At 42.8% G+C, this 26,856-nt stretch overlaps 1 protein-coding gene across 7 annotated transcripts in view; it reads right to left on the bottom strand.

Moving 5' to 3' along the window:
- Window positions 1-8,697: 8,697 nt before the first annotated feature.
- hnrnpdl (heterogeneous nuclear ribonucleoprotein D-like) overlaps window positions 8,698-26,856 on the bottom strand; it is a 28,069-nt gene continuing 9,910 nt past the window's right edge. Inside the window, exons 5-10 of one of the 7 annotated variants that reach the window (XM_085964996.1) lie at window positions 12,515-12,617; window positions 11,012-11,179; window positions 10,375-10,490; window positions 10,010-10,110; window positions 9,575-9,679; window positions 8,698-9,053 (exon numbers count right to left, since the gene is read on the bottom strand). In XM_085964996.1, the coding sequence (XP_085821122.1) occupies window positions 10,024-10,110; window positions 10,375-10,490; window positions 11,012-11,179; window positions 12,515-12,617 (474 nt within the window). In that variant the 3' untranslated portion in view covers window positions 8,698-9,053; window positions 9,575-9,679; window positions 10,010-10,023. The remainder of the gene's footprint in view (window positions 9,054-9,574; window positions 9,680-10,009; window positions 10,111-10,374; window positions 10,491-11,011; window positions 11,180-12,514; window positions 12,618-26,856) is intronic. The other 6 variants (XM_085965015.1, XM_085965021.1, XM_085965007.1 and 3 more) reach the window with 6 other exon arrangements.

Below are 26,856 nucleotides of genomic sequence, written 5' to 3'. Positions count from 1 at the left end.
ATGCTGGTGAGCAATTAAATAACTAACGGGAGGAGGAGGCTCCATGAATATCCCCATCCTCACGTGAGTGCAAAAGTCAAGGCTGAAGCTTTTAGAACCATCTTCAGCCAGAAGGGTCCAGTGGATGATCCATATCTGCCTCCTCCTGAGGTCCCCACCACCACAGAAGCCAGTCTTCAGCCAATTCGATTCACTCCACGTGATATCAAGAAATGGCAGAGCACACTGAATATAGTAAAGACTATGGGCCCCAACAACATCCCGGCTGTCATGCTGAAGGCTTATGCTCCAGAACTAACGGCACCTCTAGCCAAGTTGTTTCAGTACAGCCAGAACACTGACATCTACCCGACAATGTGGAAAACTGCCCAAGTATGTCCTGTCCACAAAAAACAGGACAAATCCAATTCGGCCAATTACTACCCCATCAGTCTACTCTCAATCATCAGCTAAGTAATGGAATGTGTCATCGACAGTGCTATCAAGCAGCACTTACTCACCAATAACTTGCTCACCGATGCTCAGTTTGGGTTCCGCCAGGACCACTCGGCTCCAGACCTCATTACAGCCTTGGTCCAAACATGGACAAAAGAGCTGAATTCCAGAGGTGAGGTGAGAGTGACTACCCTCGACATCAAGGCAGCATTTGACCAAGTGTGACATCAATGAGCCCTTGTAAAATTGAAGTCAGTGGGAATCAGGGGGAAAACTCTCCACTGGCTGGAGTTGTATCTAGCACAAAGGAAGATGGTTGTGGTTGTTGGAGGTCAATCATCTCAGCCGCAAGACATCGCTGCAGGAGTTCCTCAGGATAGTGTCCTAGGCCCAACCGTCTTCAGCTGCTTCATCAATGACCTTCCCTCCAACATAAGGTCAGAACTGGGGATGTTCACTGATGATGATGATTGCACAGTGTTCAGTTCCATTCGCAACTCCTCAGGTAATGACGCAGTCTGTGCCCGCTTGCAGCAAGACCTGGACGACATTTAGCTTGGGCTGATAAATGGCAAGTAACATTCGCACCACACAAGAGCCAGGCAATGGCCATCTCCAACAAGATAGAGCCTAACCACCTGCCATTGACATTCAATGGGATCACCATTGCCGAATCCCCCACCACCAACATCTTGGGGGGTTACCATTGACCAGAAACTTAACTGGACCAACCACATAAATACTGTGGCTACAAGAGCAGACCAGAGGCTGGGTAGTCTGTGGCGAATGACTAATCTCCTGGCTCTCCAAAGCCTTTTCACCATCTACAAGGCACAAGTCAGGAGTGTGATGGAATGAATATATTGAATGACTGTACCTCTTCCCCGGGACACCAAAGGTAAATCTGGTGAGTTGCTGCATTTTGTTGATAGTAGATTTTGTAATCACACTGCACTGGTGTTAGAGGGGGTGGATAATGAGTTCAGCAGCAGGCGTGTCAATCAAGCAGACTGCTTTGTTCTGGATTCACATTGGGCATCTTTAGTGTCATGGCTGCCCCTGTCCAGGTGAGCGGCAAGTATTCTATCACACTCGTGACTTGAGTCTTGTAGATGGCACTGAAGGATCAGGAGGTGAACCACTGATTAGAATATGCAGCCTCAGCCATGTTCTTGTAGCCAGTGTGTTAATGTAAATAGTCTAGTTAAGCTTCTGATCCCCAAGATGGTGATGGTGGGGGACTCTGTTTTGCTGGTGCCTTTAAAGGTGAGGGTGGATGATGGATAGGCCTTTTTAGAGATGGACATTGCCTAGCACTTAGGTGGTGTGAATATCATGCTCTAATTATCAACACAAGCTTCATGTTGTCCAGGTCCTGCTATAGATTGACATGGACTGCATCATTTTCAGAGGAATTGCCAGTGAACAACCCTACCGTATGACAGAGGGAAGATAATTGATTAAGCAGCTGAAGATGGTTGGGTCAAAGGATGCTTCCCCGGGGAACACTAGCATCAATGTTCTGCAGCAGAAATAATTGGTTTCCAACAACGACGGCCATCTTCTTGTGTGTTAAATATTACTCCAGCCACTTGAGGGTTTTCCCATTGACCTCAGTTTTGATAGAACTCCTTGGTGGCATACTTAATTGAATGCTGACTCCATGCCAAGGGCAGCTACTGTCCTCTGGCATTCAACTCTGGCATCCATGTTTGGATCAAAGCTGTGACTAAATCAAGGGCTGAGTGGTTCTGCAGGAACTTGAACTAAGCAAGTTATTGGTGATTAAATGTTGCTTGATGGTGGCATTGATGACTTTTTCCAGCACTTTGTTGATTGGGAGGAAGCTGGTAGGTTGGTAATTGGCTGGGTTAGATTTGTCTTGCTTTTTGTGGCTAGGACATACCTGAGCAATTTTTCAAATTGTTGGGTAGATGCCAGTGTCATAGATGAACATTGGCATCTACTGAACAATGTTTTTTTTTAAAGCTATTTTATTTCACATACACCAGACGTTTCAGCCTCTAGAGATGAAATTTTAATTCTCAAAGCGCTGGAGGTTCTTTGTGATCATATGCCAAACTCTGGTAAGTGATTTCCTCTGCACTTCACGGCGGTGGCTCAGCCAGGGGGAGGGTGGGGGCATGCATAGCCTTCACCCCATTCATTTTCAGGTCTGCCAATGCGGCTCTGGAGGACAATTTCTATTTCGCTCCCAGGACCTTTCAAATGTCAGTGTTCAGAGAGATTTGGGTGTCCCCATGCAAGAAACATAGAAAGCTAGCATGCAGGTACAGCAAGCATGCATGTAGTCCTGTGTTGCAGCTTCCCCAGGTTGGCACCGCATTTTTAGGTATGCCTGGTGCTGCACATAGCATGCTCTTCTACACTCCTTATTGAAGCAGTGTTGGTCCCCTGGCTTGATGGTAATGGTAGAGTGAGGGATATGCTGGGCCATGAGGTTACAAATTGTGGTGAAATACAATTCTGCTGCTGCTGATGGCCCACAGCGCATCAGGGAATGGGTGACCGCCAGGCAGAGTAGTAGGCGCAGGCAGGTAGTGCAGGGGTCCCCTGTGGCCATCCCCCTCTCAAACAGATATACGGCTTTGGATATTGTTGAGGGAGATGGCTTATCGGGGGAAGGCAGCAGCAGCCAACTTCCTGGCACCGTGGGTGGTTCTGCTGCAACAGGACGGGAGGAAAAAGAGTGGGAGAGGTATAGTAATAGGCGATTCTATTGTATGGGGAATAGATAGGTGTTTCTGCGGCTGCAAACGAGACTCCAGGATGGTATGTTGCCTTCCTGGTGCAAGGGTCAAGGATGTCTCGGAGCTGCTACAGGGTATTCTGGTGGGGGGGGGGGGGGCGGGAGGGTGAACAGGCAGTTGTCGTGGTGCATATAGGTACCAACGATATAGGTAAAAGCCGGGATGAGGTCCTAACAGCTGAATATAGGGAATTAGGAGGTAAATTAAAAAATAGGACCTCAAAGGTAGTAATCTCAGGATTGCTACCAGTGCCACGTGCTAGTCAGAGTAGAAATATAAGGATATTTCAGATGAATACGTGGCTAGAGGAATGGTGCAAGGGGGAGGGATTCAAATTCCTGGGACATTGGAACCGGTTCTGGGGGAGGTGGGACCAGTACAAATTGGACGGTTTGCACCTGGGTAGGACCGGGACTGATGTCCTTGGGGGAGTGTTTGCTAGTGCTGTCAGGGAGGGTTTGAACTAAAATGGCAGGGGGTTGGGAACCTGTGCATGGAGGCAGAGGAAAGGGAAACAAGGCTAGAAGCAAAAGACAGGAAGGAGAAAAGCAAAAGTGGCAGTCAGAGAAATCAAGGGTTTAAATCAAACATAGCCACAGTAAATAATAATTCTAAAAGGTCTAAGAGTGTTAAAAAAACAAGCCTGAAGGCTTTGTGTCTTAATGCGAGGAGCATTCGTAATAAGGTGGATGAATTAGCTGCACAAATAGATGTAAATGGATATATGATTGGGATTACAGAAACATGGCTCCAGGGTGACCAAGGCTGGGAACTCAACATCCAGGGCTATTCAATATTCAGGAAAGACAGGCAAAAAGAAAAAGGAGGTAGGGTAGCATTGCTGGTTAAAGAGATTAACACAATAGTAAGGAAGGATATTAGCTCTGATGATGTGGAATCTGTATGGGTAGAGCTGAGAAATACCAAGGGACAGAAAACGTTAGTGGGAGTTGCATACAGGCCCCCAAACATTAATGCTAAGGTTGGGGATGGCATTAAATGGGAAATTAGAGACATGTGCAATAAGGGCATAGCAGTTATCATGGGTGACTTTAATCTACATATAGATTGGGCCAACCAAATTAGTAACAATACTGTGGAGGAGAAATTCCTGGAGTGTATACGGGATGATTTCCAGGACCAATATGTCAAGGAACCAACTAGAGATCAGGCCATCTTAGACTGGGTATTATGTAATGAGAAAGGATTAATTAGCAATCTTGTTGTGCGAGGCCCCTTGGGGTGGAGCGATCATAATATGATAGAATTCTTCATTAAGATGGAGAGTGAAGTATTAGACTCAGAGACTATGGTCCTGAATTTAAATAAAGGAAACTACGATGGTATGAGGCACAAGTTGGGTAGGATGGATTGGGGAACGTTACTTAAAGGGTTGACGGTGGATAGACAATGGCAAACATTTAAAGATCGCATGGATGAACTACAGAATTTGCTCATCCCTGCTTGGCATAAAAATAAAACAAAAAAGGTGACTCAGCCGTGGCTAACAAAGGAAATTAGGGATAGCATAAGATCCAAGGAGAGGACATATATATTGGCCAGAAAAAGCAGCAAACCTAAGGATTGGGAGCAGTTTAGGATTCAGCAAAGGAGGATAAAGGGATTAAGAGGGGGAAAATAGAGTATGATAGTATGCTTGCAGGGAACATAAAAACTGACTGTAAAAACTTCTATAGATATGTGAAGAGAAAAAGATTGGTGAAGCCAAGTATAGGTCCCTTGCAGTCAGAATCAGGGAAATTTATAATGGGGAACAAAGAAATGGCTGACCAATTAAATACATATTTTGGTTCTGTCTTCACAAAGGGGGACAAATAACCTCCCAGAGATGTCGGGGAACATAGGGTCTAATGAGAGGGAGGAACTGAATGAAATCAGTATTTGTAGGGAAATGGTGTTAGGGAAATTGATGGGATTGAAGGCCCATAAACCCCCAGGGCCTGATAATCTACATCCTAGGGTACTTAAGGAAGTGGCCCTAGAAATAGTAGATACATTGCTGGTCATCTTCCAAAATTCTATAGACTCTGGAACAGTTCCCATGGATTGGAAGGTAGCTAATGTTACCCCACTATTCAAAAAAGGTGGCAGAGAGAAAACGGGGAATTATAGACCGGTAAGCCTGACATCAGTAGTGGGGAAAATGCTAGAGTCCATTATAAAAAATGTAATAGCAGAGCACTTGGAAAACAGTGACAGGATCGGACAAATTCAACATGGATTTACAAAAGGTAAATCGTGCTTGACTAATCTACTGGAATTTTTTGAGGATGTAACTGGTAGAATAGATAAGGGAGAACCAGTGGATGTGGTGCATTTGGACTTTCAGAAGGCTGTTGAGAAGGTCCCACATAAGGGATTAGCATGTAAAGTTAAAGCACAAGGGATTGGGGGCAAGGTACTGACTTGGATAGAGAACTGGTTGGCAGGCAGGAAGCAAAGAGTTGGAACAAACGGGTTTCTTTCCAAGTGGCAGGCAGTGACTAGTGGGGTACCACAGGGATCGGTGCTCGGACCCCAGCTATTCACAATATATATTAATGATCTAGACGAGGGAACTAGATGTAATATCTCCAAGTTTGCAGATGACACAAAGCTGGGTGGGTGCGTGTGTTGTGAGGAGGATGCAGAGAAACTCCAGTACGATTTGGACAGGTTGGTGATGGGCAGATGCATGGCAGATGCAGTATAATGTGGATAAATGCAAGATTATCCACTTTGGTGGCAAAAACAGGAGGGCAATTATCTGAACGGCAATAGATTAGGAAAAGGGGAAGTGCAATGAAACCTGGGTGTCTTTGTGCACCAGTTGCTGAAGGTAAGCATGCAGGTGCAGCAGGCGGTTAAGGCGGCAAATGGTATGTTGGCTTTGATAGCGAGAGGATGTGAGTACAGGAGCAAGGATGGCTTGCTGCAGTTGTACAGGGCCTTGGTGAGACCACACCTTGAGTATTGTGTGCAGTTTTGGTCGCCTTATCTGAGGAAGGATGTTCTTGCCACGGAGGGAGTGCAGCGAAGATTCACCAGATTGATACCTGGGATGGCAGGAATGACGTATGAAGAGAGATTGAGTCGATTGGGCTTATATTCGCTAGAGTTTAAAAGAATGAGAGGGGATCTCATTGAAACTTATAAAATTGTAACAGGACTAGACAGACTAGATGCAGGATGTTCCCGATGGCAGGGGAGTCCAGAACCAGGGGTCATAGTCTAAGGATAAGGGGTAAGCTATTTAGGACTGAGATGAGGGGGAATTTCTTCACCCAGAGTGGTGAATCTGTGGAATTCTCTACCACAGAAAGCAGTTAAGGCTAACTTATTAAATATATTCAAGAAGGAGTTAGATATATTTAAGGCTAAAGGGATCAAGGGATATGGGGACAAAGCAGGGACAGGGTACTGAATTTGGATGATCAGCCATGATCTCATTAAATGGCAGAAGAGGCTCGAGGGGCCAAATGTCCTACTCCTATCTTCTATGTTTCTATGGGAAAGTTAGCAGTATCTCCACAGCAACAGTATGCACCCATCAGTTACTTTTTTTTAAATTGCAATGTGTGGACTTTTGGCAGCTGACCGAAGTCTCATCTAATTTAAATCAGCACAGTATGGTACCTTAGAACTTGCAATTTGCAGCATACTTAAAGTTAATTCAATCCACTTCCAACAATGTCTTAGCGGAGTCTGGAATTCACCCGAACAAATGATTTACCATCATGTTAAAATTCAAATCCACCTAAAGTTGCATTAACACAGAATTCAATTCTATGCTTGGACATTAGTAACAGCCACTATAATTGCCTCAAGGTTTAAAGTTTGATTATGAATATATAGCATAGTTTGTCTTATTAAACACCAATGAGGCCAAGCTAAAATTTCAACAGATGTGGAATGTGAACTTGGCATCTACAGAAGCAAGGAGTCCAAAAAAAACCTTCAAAGACATTCTCCGCATGGATATATTCACAGCAGGGTAAAAGAGCATCATATGCCACAAACTTGACCCCAGGAGAGCCAACATACCGAAGGCTTCAAATTTGTATGAATGGAATGAAGACTCACTTCGGAAGGGTGGGGGAGGAAAACAATACTAGAGGGCAAGAGCCAATCCTGATGAGCTAACCTTCAGATCTCATGCACATTGCTCAATGTATGCATTTTTAGATGATGCATAATGTTGATTACATAGGATATACAACACAAACAAGTCATTCAGCCCAGCTAGTCTATGCTGGCATTTATGCTCCACAAGCCTCCTCCCGGCTTTCCTCATCTAGCAGCAGAACCCTCGATTCCCTTCTCCCTCCTATGCTTATCTAGCCTCCCCTTAAATATACCTATTCACTTCAACCACTCCCTGTGGTAGCGAGTTCCACATTCGCACCATTCTCTGGATAAAAAAGTTTCTTCTGAATTCCTCATTTTTGAATTCTTGGTGATTCGTTTATTGATGGCCTCTAGTTTTGCTCTTCCCCACAATCTATCAAACCTTTTCATCATTTTAAAGACCTCTATTAAGTCACCCCTCAGCCTTCTCTTTCCAAGAGACCCAGCTTGTTCATCCTCTCGATAGGTATAAACTTGCATTTCTGGTATCATACTTGTAAATCTTTTTGCACCCTCTAGTGCCTCTATCTTTTATAATGTGGCAACCAGAATTGTACACAGTACACCAAGTGTGGTCTAACCAAGATTCAATCCAAGTTTAGCATAACTTCCCTACTTTTCAATTCTATCTGTCTAGAACTAAACCCTGGTGCTTGGTTTGCTTTTTTTTACATAAATGGCCTTATTAACTTGTGTTGCTACTTTGTGATTTGTACTTCCAGATCCCTTTGCTCTTCTACCTCATTTAGATTCTTATTTTCCAAGTAATATGTGACCTCCCTATTTTTCTTACCACAATGTAATAACTCGTGTTGAAATTCATTTGCCAATTATATTTTCATTCTGCAAGTTTATTAATGTCTTCCTGCAATTTGCTGCAGTCCTCCTCCTCAGTATTGACTATCCCCTGCCCCCACAAATTAGAAATTGCTTTTGATTCCAAAGTCAAAATCATTAATATAAATTGTGAAACAGTATTGGTCCCAGCCCTGATCCTTGTGGAATACCGCTTCCCACCTTCTGCTACTCTGAATAGCTAGCTATCCATTCTGCTACTTGTCTAGACTCCACATTCTCTGACCTTATTCATTAGTCTATTATGTGGTACCTTATCGAAGGCCTTTTGAAAAATCTAGAAATGACGAGTACATAATCCCATATTATAGATTAAAGGACATTATAGTTAAGATATTTTTCACTACCATGAGCCTAAATACATGAAGATCTGAGCAATTGAATTTCAATAGTTTACTGTATCTATAACCAAGGACACTCCTCTCCACCCCAAATTGTACAGTAAACCAATAGGCTATTTTTCCTCAACATCTAAATCAGAAATACATGGGCATGTAGAAAACCACGATTAACATTTGAGCATTCATACTCAATTTTATTTCAGCAACAGATGCAATGCATCACATACAACAGGGTACGCCAACAAACAAGTGTTGCATCACACCAGTTAGTAGCAACTTTATTATATACTATCACAGTACACAGAAGTTAAAGGAATACGTTTCTCAAGTTGTACAAAGCAAAAGTAACTACAACATAAAAAATGTTTAGATGCTATATACATTTGGGACACAAAAGATGTTGATTTCAGATTTAATGTGGTACAAAAAAGTCCCAAAAGGGAAACAAAGATGCTTTCAGATTTAACATTTCCTCTTGACATGCTCTTCTGCTACAATGATGCTTATACCTCCGTTTCTCCACCTAGGAGAGAGTACAAATGTTTTAGAACAGGAAAGAAGTTCAAAGTTTCACACAAGATTATAACACACACTGGCCAATACTTCAAGGTGCTGCACTGGAAAGCATTTTACTGCAGCAGATCTAGTGACATCAGACTTGGTTTTATCAAGTCTGACACATTTAACCCAGTCAAACCAAAATATACTACAGCTTGCTTGATGTTGTTTGGTTATCATTTGTAGTTTTCACTACTGAGCTACAAAGAAAAAAAACAGCATTAACATTTAACTTTAAATAAAAAATTACCACACTGAAGATCCATAACTGAAATACAAGATGTTACCAAATAAAGAATACTGAATTAATTATGCAGTAAGAAGTCATTATACATTAAAAAAACAAATGCAAATGCCTGTAAGAAATGTTTATCCAATGTTATATATATATATATATATAAATATATGTAAAGATGACTGAAGACAAAGGCTGAAGTTTTCCAGTTTATCTTTAACGTTGATACATGATGTTGGAAGAGACCATACCACAGGGCAGCATTTTCACGAGCACACCTCACGTTCTGTCCGCAATGCGCGGCCCCAAGAGAATCGTGTGGTCAGGGTGACACGTGTCCTGCAATGAAGTTCCCGCTGGCGGGTACAAACAAGGTATAATGTCAGAGTTAGAAGGCAACTTTTTCTTTCGTCTTGCTGGGTCCTTTATTTGCACCCATTAGCAGTACTTTACCTGTTAAATTTACAGACTTGTTAAAATGTGTTAATCCCTCAGACCTTTAACACCTCCTGTTACAAAATGCTGCAAATCACTTGAAGTGAAAACTCTACGGTTACCTGATGTTCAGTGCTTAAAGCAAAATTTAAAATTACAAAATCTGGCATTTTACATTATTAAAAACATACACTGGCAAATTATTTAAGTGCTTTTTTCCTCCATTAGCTGCAACAAGATGTGTTACATACCTGCAGTGAAATAACTATATCAATTTTTCTTTAGTATGGTTGGTAGTTATTCTGGTGACTGCCTGCACCTCTAGATGCCTTTCCATAGCTGCTCTGCTGACCTGTCAAAGCGATTGGATTTTACAAGTTTAACATGCAATTTGTATATCTACATATACACAAAATTACAAAACATACCAACAAAGTGGCCCATTTACAAATTTAATCATTACAAACATCTTTGGCCTAACTTAGTAATACCTGGATCAAAATAAGAGTTCCAGTACCAAAATTTGATTTTCTGCAGGTTGCAGAAAACGGGTAAAAGCTCATTTTGATTTACGGCTTATCCTATTCTCTTCTTTCACCCCTATAATTTTACCCACCTGGCCACTTGCCTCTAAACAGCCTCCTTCAGCAGAGAGGGTGAGGCAGTCCAGGCCGCAGACTTCTCCACGACCATCAATGCCGCTCCTTGATTGACCATCAGGAGGCACATTTGCTACGAGGAGATATGAGTAATGTTAGTTTTTCCTCCTCTCCAAGATGGAACGCTCTGTTACCTGGACAAAAGCTGGCTAAACACTCCCCTTATCACTGGTAATAACAAAAAGCCTCCAAACATAAAACAAGCTGGTTCCACTACCTTAATCCTTTACAGAAGTTTAGGTCCAAAAGTTTTCTGGCCAATTCAATCTATCTATAGATGAAGCACCTTGAAGGACACCAATGTGGTGTCATCAGAAATAACATGCAGACTTCATGTAGTTAAATAAACAGCAAAGATAAAATGGTGCTTAACTAACAGCACCAAGGAAAACAGAAGAGACATCAGAGGGGCTACAAAGCTTTAACACCCCTCCCATAAAAGTTTTGTTCTTTAAAATATGATTTCTTTGTTACAATACTTTCAGCAAATAAATACACCTGTTGAGGCCTTTCGGCAGTTTACCAACGTCTCTGAAACCTTACCACTTCACAAAAAGTGTATTACCAGCCAATTAGCCAAATGCTGTAACTTACTATTGTAGGTATCATATTCTGGAGCATATCCGTAGTTGTTGTAGTTATACCCAGAGTAATCATAACCTCCATATCCATTGTAACCTGGATTGCTATAGCCATTGTTGTAACTACTATAACCTTGATTCCAGTAGCTGTTGTATCCCTGGTTCCAGTTCTGATTTTGTCCTAAGAAAAGATAGTAATACAAACAACTTTGGAGTTTGTTCGAAGGCATGCCATAACCCAGAATGTCTGCAAGAGGAAACCCGAGACCTAAAACCATAAGTAAAAAGAAAGCCTGCAGCACACTACTCATTGTATCCTATGCTAAAACCCAGAAAACCTGCAGGAGACTTCTACTGTATCATACATGAAGAAATAGAAAGACTACATAAGAGAATCCAATGCCAACACATTGTTTGTGTACACAATAAATCCAGTTTACACTGCAACTTGCTCATACAGGAGTGCCACTTGTCAATGCCAAGCTGTTTAAATATGAAGGCATATTCCTTAATACAAAACAAGAGCCTCACAAATATTTATAGAACTACATAGCTCCTAGATTTAGGGAAAGTGTAGAGGATACATTACATAAATCTAGGTACCTACTTGAGAAATAGTGAACCCATTTCAATTCCAGCAACATTTTTAGCAAATCTGTATTTGAAATTTGTATAGTGACCATAAAGTGTTTCAGTTATAATCTGACAGATGAATGCATCTTGGAATTGTGGAAAATGCTTATGTTTCTTTCATTATTAAAAGGATAAAGTGTTCCCACTAGGAGTTACACCAAATACTTTTCTTCAAGTAATTTTATTGTACCGTTACGTAAAAGTAACCACTAAGTTAATAAGCAGGTTCAAGATAGCTACAATTATATTCTACTGTTAAGTCTACTCCCCATCCCAACTAACCCAAAAACCCTAAACCAGGGTACAAGAAAAAAAAGAGCAGAGATACAGCCTTGGGTTATGTACAGAAAACCTGCAAGGATCATCGCTGAAAGTCAGGTCAATAGCCAATGGGCGTAACAATTACCATAAGTATCACTCGCTGACTTGTGATTCAAGTCTTTTCCATTACTACTCTTACACAAGATGGGGAAATGGAAATCCCAAGGTGATAGCCTTTTATTTCTCCCATTCCTTGTAAACACAAGCCTTGCAAGACAAGTTTAGTGTACCTTTTAGCATACTCCTCCACTAACTACAACTTTGTGAACCAAGTGCTGTGTACATTACCCGATAGAGATTCTTTATATTGTTAAAAAGGATCTAGATCAAGACTGCTTGGCAGCCATGTTGTTTAACAAAGTAATGCCATACCATTCTTCCTCAAGAAGATGTGTTTTAACTCTTTCCCACCCAACAGTCAGAACTAGACTGAATCCCCCATCGAACAAGTGGGAAAAGGTTAACCGGATAAACCGGTAGTTACCTAGCCATGCATTTCTTTACTGTTCCAGTAAAGAAACCATTTCATGTTCAAAACCCACTCGCCAGGAAATTAACTTACCCCCTCTACCACGACCTCTTCCACCAAACCCACCTCCACCTCTGCCTCCTCGTTGCTGTTGTTGCCTGTAGACTTCCTTGGGTTGTGCCACTTTAATTTCACACTGTTAAAAGTGCAAAAGTATTAGGTTAAAAGAATTCATAAAGTAAATGTTGCTAAAACATAGTCACCGTAAACAGTATATTTTACTCTGTAGACAATACAAGAGACAAACATAACTTGAAGCACATGTAAGGATTTCAAACAGAATTAACTACACAAAAATGGTATTTTTTTTTTTTATATAGTATACCTGCCACCTGTGTCCATTCTAAATTTCTTGCATTTAATCCTGTATCTATAGCCCAGCTACTGGAAACAGTCTGCTTCTATCTAACCTAGCCCATCCTTTCATAATTTTAAATACTTCTAATAATATCCCATAATCTGTATTGTTCTAATGAAGACTCCCACTTTTTCAAGTCTTTATATTTGTGTTTCCTCATACCAAGCAGCATCCTAGTGATTCTGCAATATCTTTCCTGCAGGGTGGAACTCAATACTGTACACAGTACTCTTCAGGCATAGGTTTTTTATATTCTATTGGCTCTTTAAAAAGAGAAAGTCTCATCAACCCGGGGTGTTGCCTTTAATATACCTGTATCCCATGTCCTTCTGCTCTTCCATGACAGAGTATAATACTGCTGTTATTTTTTAAAAACCAAAATGCATCACCTTACACTTACTGACATTGAATTCCACCCGTCACTTTTTAAGCCCATTTCCATCATTTTATTAAATATCCCATTACGGTTTCCTTTGGACTTCTAAAGAATTTACCTACTATTTTGGTACCATCTGCAAATTGCAACGCTACACCCTCTAGGCCTATATCCAAATCATTGATATACATAGTGAACCTAACTGGTCACAACTGAATATTAAAAGGAAACCACTATCCACTGCTAACCACTCTGGCGGCAGGGGAAGTGGAGAGAAGCAGAAAGAGAAACTTTATATTGAAACTCATCCAAACTGATTTCAGTTAGGACCTTTAGTCAGCAGAGAAAGTAGAGTCTCAACCCAGCAGTCTTTGTTTGATTGGAACCTGAGGCCCAGTGCCAAAAAGTCCTGGGTCTAACTCAATGTACCATCCAGCCAATCACCCATCTCACCCTCTAATCAGCGAGCAGCTAACGCAAACAGACAGAGTTAGCTAATGAAAACTTGGCCAGGACCAGGGTCACCACAATTAGCCTCAGCGATATTGCACATGAGGACAAGGTGAGGATAAGGCTTGGCTGTAAAGCCAGCTGAAAGAACACAAGAAATAGGAGTAGGCGGCCATTTGGCCCTTTGAGCCCACTCCACCATTTAATAAGATCATGGCTGATCATTTACCTCATCTCCATTTTCCTGCACTATTCACATATCCCTTAATTCCCATAATATTTTAAAAATCTATCGATCTCTCTCGAATATATGCAACGACTGAGCCTCCACAGCCCTCTGGGGTTGTGAATTCCAAAGATTCACCATCCTCTGAGCGAAGAAATTCCTCATCGCAGTCCTAAATGGCTGACCCCTTATTCGAAGACTGTGACCCCGTGTTCTAGATTCCCCAGGCAGGGGAAACATTTTTTCAAGCATTAACCCGGTCAAGCCCCTTAAGAATTGCGTTTCAATGAAATCACCTCTCATTCTTCTAAACGCTAGAGAATATAGGCCTAGTCTACTCAATCTCTCCTCATAGGGCAATCCCCCCATTCCAGGAACCAGTCTGGTGAACCTTCGTTGCACTCCCTCTATGGCAAGTATATCCTTAGGTAAGGAGACCAAAACTGTACACAATACTCCAGGTGTGGTCTCACCAGGGCCCTATATAATTGCAGTAAGACGTCTTTACTCTTATATTCAAATCCTCTTGTAATAAAGGCCAACCTACCATTTGCTTTCCTAATTGCTTGCTGTACCTGCATGTTAACTTTCAGTGATTCGTGTACAAGGACACCCAGGTCCCTCTGGACACCAACATTTCCCAATCTCTCACCATTTTAAAAAATACTCTGCTTTTCTATTTTTCATACCAAAGTGGATAACTTCACATTTCTCCACATTATATTCCATTTGCCATATTCTTGCCCACTCACTTAGCCTATCTATATCTCCTTGAATCCTCCTCACAACTTACATTCCCACCCAACTTTGTATCATCAGCAAACTTTTGCTGGGGACATTTGGTCCCCTCATCCAAATCAATGATATAGATTGTGAATAGCTGAGACCCAAGCACGGATCCTTGCGGTACCCCACTAGTTACAGCCTGCCAACCCGAAAATGACCCGTTTATTCCTATTCTATTTTTTTCTGTCCGTTAACCAATCCTCAATCCATGCTGGTATATTACCCCCAATCCCATGAGCCCTAATTTTGTTTAATAACCTCGTGTGTCTTCTGAAAATCCAAATACACCACATCCACTGGTACCCCCTTATCTATTCTGCTAGTTACAACCTCAAAAAACTAACAGATGTGTCAAACACTACTTCCCTTTCATAAATCCGTGTGGACTCTGCCCAATCCTATTATTACTTTTGAAGCGCCTGGTTACCACGTCCTTAATAATAGATTCTAGCATTTTCCTTACGACTGATGTCAGGCTAACTGGTCTGTAGTTCCCCATTTTTTCCCCTCCCTCCTTTCTTAAAATAGTGGGGTTACATTTGTTACCTTCCAATCCACAGGAACCGTTCCAGAATCTATGGAATTTTGGAAAATGACAACCAATGCATCCACTATCTCTATAGCCACCTCTTTCAAAACCCTAGAATGTAGGATATCAGATCCAGGGGCTTTATCGGCTTTCAGTCCCATTAATTTCTCAAAGGATAGACAGGGCCTCGGTTTAACATCTCATCCATAACATAGCACCTCCGACAGTGCAGTACACTTTCAGTATTACACGGAAGTGTCAGTCTAGATTATGTGCTCTGGTGTCTAGAGTGGGCTTGAACCCACTACTCTTAAGTCAGAGGTGAGTGTGCTCCACTGAGCCAGGGCAGACAGCCAAGATCTAAATTCCCCTAGTTACATGTTGTGCTGATATATAGCTCTGCTGCTGCTGGGTCATAGCTCTTCATGGATGTCCAGTTTTGAGCTGCTAGATCTGTCCTTAACAGAGCGTTCGTGCCATGAAGAATAATGGCCTTACTGTGGAAACAACACTGACACCTGCTGGTTACCACCGACCGCCCTCCCTCAGCTGATGAATCAGTACCCCTCCATGTTGAACACCACTTAGAAGTAGCACTGAGAGTAGCAAGGGCACAGAATGTACTCTGGGTGGGGACTTCAATGTCCATCACCAAAAGTGGCTTGGTAGCACCACTACTGACCAAGCTGGCCGAGTCCTGAAGGACATAGTCTCTAGTCTCAGCCTGCAACAGGTGGGGAGAGAAACACCTACTTGACCTCGTCCTCACCAATCTACTTGTCGTAGATGCATCTGTCCATGACAGTATTGGTAGCAGTGACCACCGCACACAGTCATTGTGGAGACAAAGTCCCGTCTTCACATAGGACACCCTCCATCATGTTGTGTGGCACTACCACCCGTGCTAAATGGGATCAATTCTGAACAAAACTGGGCATCCATGAGGCGCTGTGGGCCATCAGCAACAGAATTGCATTCCACCACAATCTGTAACCTCATGGCCTGGCATAACTCTCTCTACCATTACCATCAAGCCAGGGTACCAACCCTGGTTCACCAGGCGTACCTGAAAATGAGGTGCCAACCTGGGGAAGCTGCAACACAGGACTACATGCATGCTAAAAAGCAGAAGCAGCCTGCTATAGACAGAGCTAAGCGATCCCACAATCAACAGATCAGATCAAAGCTCTGCAGTCCTGCCACATCCAGTCGTGAACAGTGGAGGGCCATTAACAACTAACGGGAGGAGGAGGAGGCGCCATGAATATCCCCATCCTCAAATGATGGTGGAGCCCAACACCCGAGTGCAAAAGACAAGGCTGACGCATTTGCAACCATCTTCAGCCAGAAGTGCCGAGTTGATGATCCATCTCGGCCTCCTCGGGAGGTCCCCACCATCACAGAAGCCAGTCTTCAGCCAATTTGATTCACTCCACGTGATATCAAGAAACAGTTGAGCGCACTGGATGCAGCAAAGGCTTTGGGCCCCCAACAGCATCCCGGCTATTGTGAAGACTTGTGCTCCAGAACTAGCCAAGCTGTTCCAGTACAGCTATAACACTGGCATCTATCCGACAATGTGGAAAACTGCCTAGGTATGTCCACAAAAAGCAGGACAAATCCAATCCAGCCAATTACTGCCCCATCAGTCTACTCTCATCATCAAACTGATGGAAGGTGTAGAAGACAGTGCTATCAAGCCGCACTTAAATCACCATAAACCTGCTCACCGATGCCCAGTTTGAGTTCTGCCAGGACCACCGGCTCCAGACCGCATTATAGCCTTGGTCCAAACATGGACAAAGGAGCTGAATTCCAGAGGGGAGGTGAGAGTGGCTGCCCTTGACATCCAAGGCAGCATTTGACCGAGTGTGGCATCAAGGAGTCCTAGTAAAACTGAAGTCAATGGGAATCGAGGGGAAACTCTCCACTGGCTGGCGTCATACCTAGCACAAAGAAGGTGGTTGTTGGAGAGCAATCATCACAGTTCCTCAGGGCAGTGTCCTAGGCCCAACCATCTTCTGCTGCTTCATCAATGACCTTCCCTCCATCATAAGGTCAGAAATGGGGATGTTCGCTGATGACTGCAGTGTTCAGCGCCATTCACAACTCCTCAGATAATGAAGCAGTCCATGCCCGCATGCAGCAAGACCTGCACGGCATTCAGGCTTGGGCTGATAAGTGGCAGGTAACATTCGCGCCACACAAGCGTCAGGAAATGACTATCTACAACAAGCGAGCGTCTAACCACCACCCCATGACATTCAATGGCATCACCATCGCCGAATACCCCACCATCAATAGCCTGGGGGTGACCATTTACCAGAAACTTAACTGGACCAGCCACAAATACTGTGGCAACAAGAACAGGTCAGAGGCTGGGTATTCTGCAGAGTGTCTTACCTCCTGACTCCCCAAAGCTTTTTGACCATCTATAAAGGCACAAGTCAGAAGTGTGACGGAATACTCTCCACTTGTCTGGATGAGTGCAGCTCCAACACTCAAGAAGCTCAACACCATCCAAGACAAAGCAGCCCGCTTGATTGACACCCCATCCACCACCTTAAACATTCACTCCCTACAACACCAGCATACCGTGGCTGCAGCGTGTACCATCTACAAGATGCACTACAGCAACTCACCAAGGCTTCTTCAGCAGCACCTCCCAAACCCGTGACCTCTTCCACCTAGAAGGACAAGGGCAGCAGGCACATGGGAACACCACCAGCTCCAAGTTCCCCTCCAAGTCACACACCATCCTGACTTGGAAGTATATCGCCGTTCCTTCATCATTGCTGGGGCAAAATCCCAGAACACCCTCTCTAACAGCCTTGTGGGAGTACCTTCACCACACAGACTGCTGCGGTTCAAGGCAGCGGCTCACCACTACCTTCTCAAGGGCGACTAGGGATGCAATAAATGCTGGCCTTGCCAGCGATGCCCACATCCCATGAACGAATAAAAAAAATAGCTCGGCAATCTCGCCTCAAAGCAGTTTGTAAAAAGATATAACTGCTGCTTCTAATGATCTCCAGTAAGTGTTAATTGTCTTCACAAGCATACAGATCAGTACCATGGAGGCGCAGAAGCCATGTCTAAAGTTTAAATCCATATTTCCAGTCATTTGCATGTACCTCAAGTTGCTGGTACCAACAGTCTGCTAAAAACAGCCCTTTCCAAATCACCAGGCCCACAAAATGCACCCAAGGCAAACCAACAAGAATTATAAATGCAAATATGACTGAGTTTGCTGGGCTTCTAGGGTAGAGTTTGGCAGGCTCCAGGGCTATATGCAGCACCCAGGCCACAGGTTAGAAACCCCTAAGCTATGGAAAGACTGAAAAAACCCACTTCCTATGATGTCAGAATAAGATCTAAGGTGCAAATGACAACATGCAGCACAACGGCTTCACTAAGCAAATGGAAACAAACATTTACAGATTACAAATAAATTCCCAGTCTGTGCTGAGTTAGCCAAGGTGCGACATTCACCTCAGCGCACTGGGCTAAGGAGGTGAAACTCAGCAAGAATTCCAAACTGATCAAGGACTGGGCTCAGACGTGATGCCATCTAGAGTCAAAAAGCTTGAAAAAAGACAGCATCTAGACTTGCACATGAAGAATGGATCCCAGTCAATGACTTCAAGAGAAGGGAGAAAATTGGTAAAGAACATTCATATTATTTCTCTAAACTAAGTTTTTTATTGCAAACACACCCAACGAAATATGGACAAGACTTCCACTGCCTAGATAGCAAAGAGGGGTGAAACTGCAGAGACTATTTCTTCAAAAGGAAAAGCACTCCAAAGGATAGACAACCAGATGTCATGAAAGCTCCAAGATACAGGCAGCATTGCAAACCTCACAAAAGTTGCACTAAGTTAGCTGGACACAGGGCTGTCAGCAGGATGGATCCTTAAAAGAGCCCAATTTATTATCAGCATAGCCACGAGTCATCAGTGAAATGGCTAAGCTGGCATCAGACCTCAGAAGTGAGTCATCAGAGATCGGAACCAAAGACAACCAGTACAACCAGGTAAAAGGGTTGCCAAGACAAGTAGTAAGGGAAACCAAGGAAATGGGACATTGGACAGATGAAGGTCAGAAAAAGTGGCAGGAAAGGCAAGAAATCTTGAGAAGATATTCAGATTACAAAAACAGTAACCAGGCACAGTCAAATAATGCCAATGGAAACAAAGGTCACAGAAGATAACTAAAAAGAGAATGTACCGGGTATAAATATGCAGCTTGAAAAGCACAGATTAGTCAGAACTCTTCAGGAAAGTGGTACGTGTCATCCTGACGATATCTATAGAATAGCAAGTTGTCCATCTGCAGCTGGAGCAGTACTTATGAAAGGTTAGAAGAGAGCAGAAAGAGACCTAGTGGTTGTAGTCCATTGGACTAAACAACATGGAAAAATATAGAAGCCTTAGAAGTCACATACGCAAGAACGGTCCCAAAAAATAACGGATGCAAAATAATGTTCGCTAGCACACTTGTTTTGCAAAAGGAGTGGAGATCACCAAGAAAACAGGATGGAAATAAAGTTGCTGGCAATCTGGTGTGGACATCAGCACTAAACTCAGACATACATGGACCAGAGAGAGAACAGGTACTCTGTGGGGCCAGAAACACTTGCAGCATTAGGAATAAAATGCCAGAATTGGGGGCTGTGGTGAATTATGATGTAGTAGGAATGTCAAAAACGTAGCTGATAATGAATGTAACATAGGGTATAGTGAGTTCAGAAAATAGAAGTGGACAAAAAGGGAGGTGGTGTAACTCTGTCAGGGACACCTAGTAGATTAATGAAGGTGATACTGTGGGAGGTGGAAAATTACATAATGAACTAATCGGGTTAAATACATTTAACACAAAAAAGACAAAATTAACACTTAGTGTATTCTACAGATCACCAGAAAGAGGATGACAATTTGCTTGATGGAGATTTAGAAGGGTACATTATTTTAATGAACAATTTCAACCAACCAAATATAAATTGGGAATACCCAAGTAGTTTGCAATTTGTGTAATGTATGACCCAGTGTCAGGGAAGCCAAGAGGCAATGTAGATCTTTATTCAGTTATTGTGAAGTGACCCAGACAACATACAGGAAATGCAAGTCACAGGGATAGTGACCACAGATGATCCAAGACTGACATGACCCAGGATTCAAAAATAGTGAGGACCAGGAGCTAGGTATAAAAAGGCCCTTCAGAACTGAGAGAACAGCTTAAGCAAATTGATTAACGGTATTGCTCAACAACACTTTAATGGTGCTCAGATTATCATCCACTCAAGTCAAAATGCTGAGCGTGCAGAAGAAATAATTAGAATCAGCAAGTGCGACCCTAAATTAATTTACAAATTAAATCAAAAGTAAATTAAGCAGGAAGAAAAAATCTCCAGAAATCCTGCAGGGACAAAGGAGAAGGAGTTCACTGGGATGAATACAGGAACATATAGAAACAAGTTAAATGGGTGATCAGAGGAGAAACAACCTGGGGGGGGAAAAACATACTAGCACACAAAACATAAATTCTCTCAGTTCTCTAATAAGACAGCAGCACGCGAAGAGAAAATGTTTGCAAACAGGGCTAAACAGAAGATGGTCAACATACAATTATTTCATTCAAGTATACACAAAGTATGACGACCAACATGTCCTCCCCTAAATAGAAATAATCCAAGTAGAATTAATGAGAAGGAAGTGACATGCTAAGAGAACAAAAACTGCTAGGAAAGGTAGTATTTATTCCAGGGTCCCCCAAGAGAAACTACGGAGATTTGCAAGACATTGACAGACATAAGGGTGTCACCGGATACTTGACCAGCATATTTAGAACAGGCAACTGTGATGTCCATTTTGAAAAAGGGTATTTTACTTCAATACCATGTAAACTAATACAATTGATCTGGAGCATTGGTACATTAACACAGTAAACAGCAGTCCACATGGATTCAGATGGGGAAGATCCTGCCTGACCAAACTCCTTTAGACTTTTTTTTTGGAGAAAATTACAATCTAAGTGCATGATGGTAAGCCCCACAACATGGTGAACCTGGACGTCCAAATGTTCCACACAAGTTCAATGCAGTGGGGATTCAAGGTGAATTTTGAGAATAGATATGAAAGTGACTGAAGGGTAGCAAACAACAGGTACTTGTTAGGAGTCATGACAGGGAAAGGGAGTGGAGAGTTCTGAGTGGGGTGTCCCAGGAATCAGCACTGGAAACCCTACAGTTTGTAATTTAGATGAACTCAAAATCCAGAAACTCAGTGCAAACCAGTTAACTTCACAGATGATAAACTAGAAAGATCAGTGGAATCTGAGGAAGCAGCTCAGAAAATACAAAACAAGTTGGATAAAATACACAAGTGGCAGGTGCAATTTAATGCAGACGAGTGTAAAGTACTGCACATAGGAAGAACAAATGGCAAACATACATATTCCAAGAATGGTGTTGAAATAGCTATGGGTGAAACTGAAATAGACCCAAGAGTAGACTTAATGTATCCAGCCACTGCAGAACAGCATCAACAAAGCAAATAAAATGCAGGACTATATAGCCAAAGCAGCAGAAAACATGTCCGAGGAAGCCATGATCAAACTGTATATAGTGTTCTGGTCAGACCACACCGAGTACTGTTCTGGTCACCGACACACAGGAAGATGTTCAAATGCTGAAATCAGTTCAGTGAAGAGGCACAAAGCTAATCCCCAGTGCTAGAGGTCTACACTATGCAGAAAGACTGGTGGAACGCAAGAGACAACCAAGAGGAATCTTTGGGGTATACAAGATAGTAATCAGTGTGGCAAAGGTAAATCCAGAAAATTACTTAAAACTAAGTCATGAGTAGGAAATGGGACACCGGTTCAAACTAGTAAAATAAACATTTATAAGGAAGCTGCTCAAACTAGTAAAATAAACATTTATAAGGAAGCTGCTCTTCACACAAAGTGATCAACACCTGGGATGGCGAAAATATTGGAATTATTTAAGAAATGCTACAATGGGAGGACTGTGGGGTCTCTCTGGATGCATGAACTAAAATGGTCTGAATGGCCTTCCACATCTATCTTTCTTGTGTTTGGGTGTATTTCCAATTAGAAATACCAGGAGCTGGCATACGTCAGACATGATCGGTCCTTCCCCAGGAATCTGTGTTAACTATCAAATAGTGTTTAAGGGGTTTCGTCTTGTATTTGCCAAACTAGTTGAAGATGCTGCAAGTGGCACAGGAGATATTGCACTCAGCTCAGCTTATAGCTTGCTTTCTCGGTTCTCCCCATTTGAAAATAGAAGAACTGTTTTTGTCTGGGGCTTTTCTGGTTTCCAGAGGGGCCATTAGCCTGTGGAGAATCTTGGGCCTTTCATCCTTAAAAAGTGGCAATTCTTAGAGGTTTATAAAATAGTAAACAGTATGGAAAAGAGAGAAAAAACTTTTGAAAAACCCTCAAACGTTGCAAAGTTTTTTTTTTTTTTTTTAAAAAGGAGCACTCTGCAAAACGTTAAGTGAAATGTTCCTGAAAGGAGAATTTAACCAAAGAATGGTATAAAACCAGACATGCATCAAACTGTGCAATCTCCATAAACTTCAGCTCATCCAAAACTATGCCACCTGTATCCTATCTCACACCACCCCACTCACCCATGTCCTCACTGATCTACATTGCTAGATTGGCTGCCAGCACCCCCAGCCTCAAATTTAAAATTACATAGAATGTACAGCACAGAAACAGGCCATTCAGCCAGCTAGTGTGTATCGGTGTTTATGCACCATACGAGCCTCCTCCCACCCCTCTTCATCTAACCCCATCAGCATAACCTTGTAATCCTTTCTCCGTGTATAGAAACATAGAAGATAGGAGCAGGAGTAGGCCATTCGGCCCTTCGAGCCTGCTCCGCCATTCAATGAGATCATGGCTGATCATCCAAATTCAGTACCCTGTCCCTGCCTTCTCCCCATACCCCTTGATCCCTTTAGCCTTAAGAAATATATCCAACTCTTTCTTGAATATATTTAATGAACTGGCCTCCACCACCCTCTGTGGCAGAGAATTCCACAGGTTCACCACTCTCTGGGTGAAGAAATTCCTCCTCATTTCAGTCCTAAATGGCTTACCCCTTATCCTTAGACTATGACCCCTGGTTCTGGACTCCCCAGCCATCCGAAACATCCTTCCTGCATCTAGTCTGTCCAGACCTGATGGAATTTTATAGGTTTCGATGAGATCCCCTCTCAATCTTCTAAACTCCAGTGAGTATAAGCCCAATTGACAATCTCTCCTCATACGTCATTCCTGCCATCCCAGGTATCAGCCTGGTGAATCTTCGCTGCACTCCCTCCATGGCAAGAACGTCCTTCCTCAGGTAAGGTGACCAAAACTGCACACAATACTCAAGGTGCGGTCTCACCAAGGCCCTGTACAATTGTAGCAAGACATCCTTGTTCCTGTACTCGAACCCTCTTGCTACGAAGGCCAACATACCATTTGCCTTCTTAACCGCCTGCTGCACCTGCATGCTTACCTTCAGCGACTGGTGCACAGTAACACCCAGGTCTCTCTGCACTTCCCCTTCTCCCAATCTATTGCCATTCAAATAATAATCTGCCTTCCTGTTTTTGCCACTAAAGTGGATAACCTCACATTTATCCACATTATAGTGCATTTGCCATGTTCCTGCCCAATCACCCAACCTGTCCAAATCGTACTGGAGTTTCACGACATCCTCCTCACAGCTTACCCTCCAACCCAGCTTTGTGTCATCTGCAAATTTGGAGATACTACATCCAATTCCCTCGTCCAGATCATTAATATATATTGTGAACAGTTGGGGTCCTAGGACCGATCCTTGCGGTACCCCACTAGTCACTGCCTGCCACTCGGAAAACGACCCGTTTATTCCAACTCTTTGCTTTCTGTCTGCCAACCAGTTCTCTATCCAAGTCAATACCTTGACCCCAATCCCATGTGCCTTAATTTTGCACGCTAATCTCTTATGCGGGACCTTATCGAAAGCCTTCTGAAAGTCCAAATACACCACATCCACTGGTTCTCCCTTATCTATTTTACCAGTTACATCCTCAAAAAATTCCAGTAGATTAGTCAAGCATGATTTACCTTTTGTAAATCCATGTTGACTTTGTCCGATCCGGTCACTGCTTTCCAAGTGCTCTGCTATTACATCTTTTATAATAGACTCTAGCATTTTCCCCACTACCGATGTGAGGCTTACCGGTCTATAATTCCCCGCTTTTTCTCTACCACCTTTTTTTGAATAGTGGGGTAACATTAGCTACCCTCCAATCCATGGGTACCGTTCCAGAGTCTATCGAGTTCTGGAAGATGACCAGCAATGCATCTACTATCTCTAGGGCCACTTCCTTAAGTACCCTGGGATGTAGACCATCAGGCCCTGGGGATTTATCGGCCTTCAGTCCCATCAATTTTCCTAACACCATTTCCCTACAAATACTGATTTCTTTCAGTTCCTCCCTTTCTTCAGACCCTATGTTCCCCGGCATCTCTGGGAGGTTATTTGTGTCCTCCTTTGTGAAGACAGAACCAAGTATGTGTTTAGTTGGTCTGCCATTTCCTTGTTTCCCCATTATAAATTCCCCATATTCTGACTGTAAGGGACCTACGCTTGACTTCACCAATCTAGCTTTCCCTTAAATGCATTTATGCTATTCGCCTCAACTATGCCACGTGGTAGAAACTCCCACATTCTAACCACTCTCTGGGTAAAGAAGTTTCTCCTATACTATTTATGACGCCTAGTTTTGGACTCCCCCACAAGTGGAAACATTTTCTCCAAGTCTACCCTATCAAACCCTTTCATAATCTTAAAGACCTCTATCAGGTTACCCCTTGATCTTCTCTTTTCCAGAACAAAGAACCCCAACCCGTTCAGTCTTTCCCAATAGGTATAACTTTAGTTCTGGTATCATCCTTGTAAATCTTTTTGCACCTTCTCCAGTGCCTCGATATCCTTTTTAATATATGGACACCAGAACTGTGCACAGTATGCCAAATGTGGTCTAACCAAGGTCCTACACAAGTTTAACATAACTTTGCAGTTCTTCAATTCGATCCTTCTAGAAATGAATCCGAGTGCTTTGCTTACTATTGTTATGGCCTTATTAACCTGTGTTGCTATTTTTAGTGATTTGTGTATCTGTACCCCAGAACCCTTTGCTCCTCTACCCCATTTAGACTCTTATTTTCTAAGGAGTAGATGGTTTCCTCATTCCTCCTACCAAAATGCACCACCTCACACGTACCTATATTGAAATTAATTTGCCAATTACACACCCATGCTGCAAGTTTAGTATCTTGTAATTTGTCACCGTCTTCCTTGGTATTGACTATACCTCCCAATTTGGCATTGGCAAATTTAGAAATTGTACTTCTGATTTCCAAGTCCAAATTGTTTATGTAAATGCGAACATTGGTCCCAGCACCGATCCCTGTGAAACACCACTTTCCACCTTTGCCAGTCTAAGAAGCTACCCGTAACCCCTACCCAGCTTGTTATGCATTTTGCTACTTGTCCCGATTCCACATCCGCTGACCTTAGTCATGAGTCTACTATGCAGTGCCTTATTGAAGGGCCTTTGAAAATCCAAATATATTACATCTACATTACCCTCGTCTACTCTTACTATTACTTCTTCAAAGAATTCAATAAGGTTGGTCAAGCATGCCCATCCCTTTTGAAATCAGGTGACAATTCTTTATTATATTTTCAGTTTCTAGAGGTTATTCTATTACATCTCAAGAGTAAAGATTATTTTTCCTACCATGGATATTAAGCTAACTGGTCTCTTGTTTCCTGAACTGGTTCTATCTCCCCGTTTAAATATAGAAATAACATTAGCTGTCCACCAGTCCTCTAAAAATTCATTAGAAAAGAGAGTAGTGTTATATACATGTAATAGTGCCTCTGCTATCTCTTCCCTCGCTTCTTTTAATGATGCAATCCACCCAGACCCAGGGTTTTATCCTCTCCAAGTTTGGTTAATTATTCAATTATCACCCTGTGGTAAACCACTGTTTGTATTCCTGTTTGTCCTGCACTGTGTACATGCCTGGACATGCCTCGGCTGACTCCTCCCACAGGTCCTAGTATAAAGGTGACTGCTCCCCAGCCCTTTGTATCCTGGACCGGTCGACCACTCGAGGCAGACCTCCATTCTGTTGTTAATAAAAGCCTTTAGTTACTCTTCTAACTCTCAGTCTTTTATGAGTAATTGATAGCGCATCAATTTTATTAACAACATTTTTATAATGGAGAAGATCCTCACACCAGCATGCCTGGACTTAGATCATCGGGAGGCGGACTCATCCACCAAGTTTACTCACTGGCTTAAGTGTTTCGAAAAATTCCTGACCGCCTCCGAAGCAATCAAATCGGACGAGGACAAGCTGGATGTCCTGACCTCCAAAGTGAACCACCGAGTGTACTCGGTCATCCAAGACGCGACCTCGTACGCGGACGCTATCAAGCTCCTCAAGGACCAGTACACGTGCCCAGTGAACGAAGTGTACGCCAGGCACCTTCTGGGGAGTCGTAAACAACAACCTGGGGAATCGACCGTGGAATACCTTCAGGCACTGTCTGTGCTTGGCCGGGCCT

The sequence above is a fragment of the Somniosus microcephalus genome, chromosome 2 (assembly GCF_052327205.1).
Source record: "Somniosus microcephalus isolate GS21.2 chromosome 2, FLI_Smic_1.0, whole genome shotgun sequence".
Lineage (NCBI taxonomy): Eukaryota > Metazoa > Chordata > Chondrichthyes > Squaliformes > Somniosidae > Somniosus > Somniosus microcephalus.
Note: the sequence above shows the minus strand (reverse complement) of the source record. Positions and strands in the feature narration are given on the sequence as shown.